This window comes from Sebastes fasciatus, chromosome 5 (assembly GCF_043250625.1).
Source record: "Sebastes fasciatus isolate fSebFas1 chromosome 5, fSebFas1.pri, whole genome shotgun sequence".
NCBI classification, from domain to species: Eukaryota; Metazoa; Chordata; class Actinopteri; order Perciformes; family Sebastidae; genus Sebastes; species Sebastes fasciatus.
Genome location: NC_133799.1, coordinates 36,293,338 through 36,300,964, shown reverse-complemented (window position 1 = coordinate 36,300,964; position 7,627 = coordinate 36,293,338). Strand labels below are relative to the sequence as shown.

At 45.9% G+C, this 7,627-nt stretch overlaps 1 protein-coding gene across 1 annotated transcript; it reads right to left on the bottom strand.

The window, feature by feature from the left end:
• Positions 1–2,786: 2,786 nt before the first annotated feature.
• Positions 2,787–5,918, bottom strand: LOC141768355 (Krueppel-like factor 4). The gene is made up of 3 exons (XM_074636590.1): positions 5,413–5,918; positions 3,969–5,028; positions 2,787–3,874 (listed from the first exon to the last, which is right to left on the bottom strand). The coding sequence occupies exons 1-3, from the start codon at positions 5,488–5,490 to the stop codon at positions 3,699–3,701; spliced, it is 1,314 nt and encodes a 437-aa protein (XP_074492691.1). The 5' UTR covers positions 5,491–5,918; the 3' UTR covers positions 2,787–3,698.
• Positions 5,919–7,627: the final 1,709 nt, after the last annotated feature.

Below are 7,627 nucleotides of genomic sequence, written 5' to 3'. Positions count from 1 at the left end.
AATGCAGAAACAGACAGGAAGCCGGTGGAGGGAGGACAGAACTGGTGATATGGGATCACGTTTTCTTTTTCCAGTGAGAAGGCGAGAAGCTGGGTTTTGTACCAGCTGCAGCCAGCAAAGAGACGACTGTTGTACACCCACAGTAGTCGAACCGAGAGGTAATAAAAGCATCCTGAGATCCCTGGGAGACAGATAGGCCTTTACCTTGGCTAAGAGTCTTAACTGGAAAAAGATGGTTTTGATAACTGAGCTAATTTGTTTGCCATCGTTGAGAAATGATGGCAAAAACAATGTTACACCACACGAAGTGGAGCTGAAAAGTTTGCTTTGATCAAACTCTTTATCTTCCCCCTCGATCGCCTCGTTCATGCTCTGGTGGACTCATTTTCATACAGATTATTTCCATATTGTGGCTCTCTATCACTGACTCCTGATGTAACAATAGAGATCCAACCCACAGCCCTGATGCTATCTTTGTCATCTAAACACCTGCTTTCTAGGAGGGTGAAAAGGGAATCAGTGTGTTTTATGTCTTTGGAATAAAAGGATTGCATGTGGAATAACAGATTGCTGAGCAGACAGACAGTTTACCACCGCGAAACTCAATCTCTTGAACTGTGACTGTTCAACTAAAGACAGGATACAAAATCTTCCTCACATGCAATGACTGTAATGTCTTTTCCCAGTGGGTTTTTTCCAGTGTATTTGAGACAGGGTTTCTCTTTCTTTTCACCTCTCCATCCCTCCCACTCATTGTGGTTCGCCTGTGTGCCCCGATGTGCAGCCTCCATCTATATCCAGCCTCTGTAATTATGTCAATGTAATGTTTGTATTTATAGGCAGCTGCCACAGCGCTCTGGCAGCCGCTCTGTCCCAGCTGGGAGGCATCGGGCTGATGCTGCAGGCAGGCAGGCAGGCGGGGCGCTCGGGGTCCGGATCCAACCGGCTTCTGAGGATGGCTCACCTGGTGCTCTCTACAGCTCTAAAGCAAAGATAAAAGTTGTAATATTACGAGAATAAAGTCATAACTTATGACTTTATTCTCGTAATATTCTGACTTTTTTTCTCGTAAACCTATGACTTTATTCTCGAATTCTCTGATTTTTTTTTTTTCCTCAATGTGGCCCTAATACTCCGTCATACCGTCGTACCATAGACCTACAACAATGATGAATAAAAATGAATATGTAAACAAAAAAACAGTTATTAATTTCCATTTTTAAAAATCCACAGGGAGCCACTGGAGAGGAGCTACAGGTTGCTGACCTCTGGTCTGAGGCGAGGCCCACAGTCTCAGACCTTGAAAACCGCTGATCTAAACCATTACCTTAAGGATTAAAACATACATAATGTATTGTGCATCATTTTATATACAGAACCCTAAATTTAACCTAACAGTTTGGGATATTTGGAATTTAGAATAACCTCTGAATCAGGCTAGGAAAGCAGATTTTTGTTGTTGTTACGATACAAAGTCAAGTTTGATTCAGACTTTTTGCTGTGAATTACTGGATAAATTTACTTCCGCCGGCATGTAAAAATGATTCAAATGAAACTATGTGAACGAAGCGAATCATTTTTAGGAGGGCTGTCAAACACGTTAACGCAATTTTAACACCGCTAATTTCTTTCAACGCGTTAACACACCTTGTCATTTTTAGGTCATAGCGGGTTCAGTTTTAAAGCTAAGATACTGGCATACAACCAGGTCATACCAGCTGTCGTGAAGGAGGTTCAATTCAATTTCAATTCAATTTATTTTTATATAGCGTCAAATCATAACAGAAGTTATCTCGAGACGCTTTATATATACAGCAGGTCTTAAACGTACACCACTGAGATTAAATAACGCTCCAAACTTACGTTACATTTTGGCGAGGAAAAACTGTCATGGTCATTTTCAAAGGGGTCCCTTGACCTCTGACCTCCAGATATGTGAATGTAAATGGGTTCTATGGGTACCCACGAGTCTCCCCTTTACAGACATGCCCACTTTATGATAATCACATGCAGTTTGGGGCAAGTCATAGTCAAGTCAGCACACTGACACACTGACAGCTGTTGTTGCCTGTTGGGCTGCAGTTTGCCATGTTATGATTTCAGCATATTGTTTTATGCTAAATGCAGTACCTGTGAGGGTTTCTGGACAATATCTGTCATTGTTTTGTGTTGTTCATTGATTTATAATAATAAACATATACATACATGTGCATAAAGCAGCATATGTGTCCACTCCCATGTTGATAAGAGTATTAAATACTTGACAAATCTCCCTTTAAGTTACATTTCGAACTGATAAATTTTTTTATTAATTTGCGATTAATCACAATTAAATATTTGAATCGATTGGCAGTCCCAATTCTTAGTTGATCTGGACACAACCTGTAAATATATGGGGCCTGACAAAAGGCTGCAAGTAGACAGAACTACAGTATGTTTTAGGCCAGTGGTAGCCAACCTTTTGGCTTGTTACTCTTTACAGCAAAGCAACCCCCCCGTTACAGATTACATTACAGTTCATCCGGTTTTATGTTCTCTTCTCACATTGTTTTATTTGGATAGTTTTTAGTCTTGAAAAAGTAAACGTATCCAGAAAAAAAACAACTATGTGGTTAATCATCTTGTCTTCTGGGGGGTCCGGACACCTCCAGGTTGTTTTAGGGGGTCACAGGTCAAATCTGTGCTGTTAAACCGTGAACTTTGTGTGTGTGTGTGTGTGTGTGTGTATATTCACATCAAACAGTGTTTTATATAATCTTTTGACAATCACACTCAGGACTCAGAAATCACTTTCATTTAGTTTAATATGTACATTAAAATAAACTATTTACATTATATAAAAAAGATTGAATTTACAAGGCAGTACATTTCTTCAAGACACAAACAAAAAGTCTTTTTTTTGCTAAAGACCGTGTAGCCCTTTGTCAATCAGGTGGCGCTGAGATGGCTGTGAGACTTCTTACTGTAAGACCCTGACTTCAGACGCTAGCAGACAACAGACACACTCGCACACACACCAACGACATCCTGTTCCTTCAGGGCGGACAGAATGAAAGGCAGTTTCAGAACAAAACATTGTCTCAAAGCTTATTTCACGTGCTGCTGTTTACACTGACGATATAACACACAGAATAAACCTTTGATTGTCTTCTAGCCAGTGGAGAATATGGCACTCGTAAGATGTGTAATAACGTGTTATAAAAAGGCACTAATGGTACAAAAAACACATTGCTCTTCAAAGGATTGTCTGCTTCCAGTTGCTTCAGTGGCATGTTCCTGACATGTTGAGTGGAATGTTCCTTTAATTTGTCGTCTATATAAACAGCATTCAATACAAAAGAAGTAGTACCAGCTACATAGTTTTTAAAAAAAGAGTTTTAATCTGAACAGAATTCATCTGTTTCTGTCGGTCTGGCTGTTGGTTTGTGGTTTGTCTCTCAAAAATAACATTTAAATAAATCTGTTCACAAAATATAATTTGAGGGTCATCTCATCTGGATGCTCCTTTTGCCCCACTGAACAACCACTGTCATATTCCTATAGGTGTTCCTATAGGTGTCATCACACTGTATGGCACTTTATGTTGCCATGGTAACACTCTAGTTGATGCTCCTGTAGGAACTTGAGTCTGTATCTGAGCACAGCGTCCTTCTATAGCTGATCAGAGGAGCTTAGAAGTCCTTGTCTGCTCTCTCTCCTCACATGTGCCTCTTCATGTGCAGCGCGAGGTGGTCGGACCGGGAGAAGGCACGCTCACACAGGTGACACTGGAACGGCCGGTGTCCGGTGTGCTTCCGGAAGTGACGCGTGAGCTCGTCGGAACGAGCGAACTTCCAGCCGCAGCCCTCCCAGCTGCAGTGGTACGGTTTCTCTCCTGTGAACACACAAAACAGCCGTGAGTGACGTCATACTGTGAAGGGTTAGGGTAATGATGAATGACTGAAGAGGATCGGACGCGCGGCTCTTACCTGTGTGCGTCCTGAGGTGCGCCTTCAGGTGGGAGCTCTTGGTGTACGTCTTCCCACAGCCGGCGAAAGTGCAGGTGTGCGACGCGGTCCGTTTCCTCGGCCAAGACCGGCGACCCCTCTTCGGCTTGGTGTCCATCATGTCCAGCGGGGAGGACGGCGGAGTGAGCAGGACCCGCTGACCGGCCAGAGGCTGCTGCTGCTGGGTCACCTGCTGCTGCTGCTGGAGGCTCATGGCTGCGTCCTCCGGGAACATGCCGGCGAACCGGTGGTGGTGTTGGTGGTGCGCCGCTACCGGGAACGGCAGCTGCATCCCCGCGGTGTGCGGGTGCGGGAACCCCCCGGAGGCGCAGCGGTGGTGGTGGTGGTGCGGGTGGTGCGGGTGGAAGCTCTGCGGGAAGGTGAGCGAGGTGGAGGAGACCATGTGTGTCTGGTGGCTCTCGGAGGTCATGAGGTCGAGGTCGTCCGGGCTGAGCGGCGGCGTCATGCTGCCCGCGGCGGCCTGAGGAGAGGTGGCGAGCCGCGGCTGCTGCTCGTAGGACATCATGCACGACCCGCTGCCCTCCTGCTTCACCTTGGTGCAGCTCTGAGGAGCCAGACCCAGGACGGGTCCGTACGTGTCCATGGAGACGGGCTCCACTTTAATGTTCGGATGCTCGGGGAATAAATCCTGAGTGGTGTGGAAAGACGATGAGGAGCTGATGAGGAACCGGCCCTGGATGCTGGAGCCGCTACCGGGGAGGAAGCTGCTGTCCACGTCGGAGCGGAGGAGCTCCGCCATCAGGCTGGTGTAGGGCGGCGGTGGGTTGTTCATGTCCTGGACGGAGGAGTAACTGGTCCCGGTGTGCTGCTGGTGCTGCTGCTGGTGATAGAGGGACACCGCGGAGTCCTGGAGCCGGTAGGACTCTGCTCCAGTCACTGCGGCTGGCGCGCTTTCGGACACGGTGGTGTTAGCGAGAATAAACTCCAGATCTAAGAACTTGTCCAGGTCCTCTTCGTCTTTCCTGCCGAGGCAGCTGCTGCTGTCCATGTGGAGCGCAGCGCCGCTCAGGTCTTTCCACCTCTGGAGCCAAGAGAGAGACAAACATTAGTTTGGTTCAAAATGTACAACTTGTTTTTTTCACAGCACCTTCAGACAACTCACTGGAATAATCCACCTCGATAACATAACACAGATAAAACAGCACAAGAAGTGCCCTGAGAGAGGACTGAATAGACACAATAGGCTATAGAAACATCACTTCATTTCATTCTGCAGTGCCTATAGAAACTTTATCACAATTCCAAAGTTGTAAAAACGTTTCATGAAAGCAGCAAACACCGTGTATGTGTTCTGATGTGACAGACTGACAGCAGCAAAAACAAGCGCATCAAGTTATAAAATCACTCTCTCTCTCTCTCCATCTGTTCTCAGAACAAGTGTAAATATAGAAAGAGCGCAACTTACGTCTTCCCAAAATTTCTCCTTTTGGTTGGCAAATGTAGAGATTGATGGTAAAATTGTCCCACTCAAGGCCATTTCCATGCGTTATTTAAAAAGAAAAAAAAAGTTTTAAAAAGTCCTCAGATATTGAGATAATACACTTCTCTCCGCTTTAGAGGAAATCACCAGAGTCCGCTGAGTCTCCAGAAAAAGAGCGCGTTTCTTGTTCTGCGGTCCGAGGAGCTGCTGCTGCTGCTCGTCACTTCATGCTCTGCAGCTGTGCGTGTGGAAGGAGCTGCTAGTCTTCTAAGTATTGTTTCGCAGCGCAGATCGGACCAATGCGAGTCTGGGGGAAGGAAGCGTGTCCAGGATGGAGACGCTGCGAGCCGGCCGGACAGCCCCCTAAATATAGCCCCGGTATAAAAGTCCCAGTCTCTCTGCGAGTCAGAGTCAGAGCCAGAGAGGTGGAGAGAGAGTCGGAGGAGGACTGATAGAGGACTGATGGAGACTGCTCTCTCTGCTCCGCTGCGGGCAGCTACTTAACCTTCACAGAGAAGAACCCGCCCTCCGACAAACCTGGCCAACAGCTGGCCAACAGCTGGCAGAGCCCGCCCCTACCAGCACCGATAAAACACTAAGAAGCAATTAAACATGTTTATAAAATGACAACGAAACCGATACCAACAGAGCACCCGGGCTTTAAACAGAGAGGAATAGAGATGCTACAGGTGCCTATAGGTGCGCATTAAGCACCGGATCTGGTGCGCTTTTACGCACAGACAGAATGAGGTTCCGATCATGTTCTAAAGCAGTTTGATTCATCTCTATTTGTTTGCTATGTAGCTGGGCACATGACACCACACACATCTGGGTGATCAATACTAATGCTGATCCTTCAATGTGAAATATCTCTCTGTCTCTCAGTCACAAAGAGGGATTTAGTTTCTGTCAGAACACAAAGAGTGTCCAACTCTTTCACTCACCGGTTCCTCCGCGGCTGTCATGCCCGGAGCAGCGCTGTGTGTGTGGGGGGGGGGGGGGTGTTGTGTGTTTTGTGCTGCAGCCTTCAGCCACTAGGCGCCAGCTACACCACGGCTGTTCTCCCTCCACTCCACCGCGCTCCACTCCAGCATCATTCAGGTGCAGCGGCTCTCCAGTACAGGCATTGCGTTGGCATCGTCTCCTCCTGCATGCATCATCATCATTCATTAATACCTAACCTTCAATCGTGGCAGTAACCTGTGAACAGAAAGTTGCTGGTTCCAATCTGAACATGAATGACAGACTGCTGTTACCGTGCCCATGAACCCATGAAGGGACTGTGGCCAAAAAGATCAAACCTATCAGAGTGTGCGTGAACATGTGCTCAGCCACACTGGGGTGGCATTATACCTTGTGATTTGATAAAAAGTAATTTAGAGATTGTGTTTCAGTGGTGGAAGAAGTGTTCACATCCTTTACCCTCCCCCCACCAAACAAGTACTTCAAACACTGATCTTATTTTATGTTTTATGTTACATGTTTATGTACCTTTTTAGATTCATATCCTCTTAAAGCCCAGCAGCCTGCCAGCGGGTGCTTTAGGGTTAAATGATGATCAACAGTGTTTTGAATGATGGTTAAAGGTTTTATAGTCATCAAAATGCTTCAGTATGTTTTCCAGTGTCACAGTAGTGAGTAAAAGCAATTGGCACATACTGCATTTTGATGACTATAAAACCTTTAACCATCATTCAAAACATTGTTGATCATCAGTTAACCCTAAACCCTAACCCACCCGCTGGCAGGCTGCTGGGTTTTAAGAGGATCTGAGAACAGCATCCAGGTTGTTTGTGCTGATTTTCTCCCCCAGGACCGGATCAACCAGCTGGGGGGCCCCGGGGAAACAACAAGCTGTGGGCCCCTACCTCTACTCGCACTAATTTAGTGACAAATTAAGTTATTTAGCGATGTGGCGCATGTACATTTTGACACAGTTGGACAAGCAGGTAATAATTCAGGACTGTTACCAAGAAAAAAAGGCAAAAGGGAGCCTTAATGGATATATACACTGAATACTGTATCTCCCCTCAACAACTGAAACCTTTTTAGGATTTTGTCTTTCCTCCTCTTGTTGAGCTATTTCATTAGGGATTGATTATCATCAATAAGTCATGTGTATTGACTAGGGCTGTCAATCAATTAAAATAGTTAATCACGAATTAATCATATTTTTTATCTGTTCAAAATGGACCTCAAA

What these genes read in the sequence shown, in the direction of transcription:
- LOC141768355 (XM_074636590.1), bottom strand. Translation starts at nt 5,490, where the DNA reads ATGGAAATGGCCTTGAGTGGGACAATTTTACCATCAATCTCTACATTT. An exon ending in AGGAGAAATTTTGGGAAGAC is followed by an intron (nt 5,029 to 5,412) that starts GTAAGTTGCGCT and finishes TCTTGGCTCCAG; the next exon opens with AGGTGGAAAGACCTGAGCGG. An exon ending in GCACCTCAGGACGCACACAG is followed by an intron (nt 3,875 to 3,968) that starts GTAAGAGCCGCG and finishes GTGTGTTCACAG; the next exon opens with GAGAGAAACCGTACCACTGC.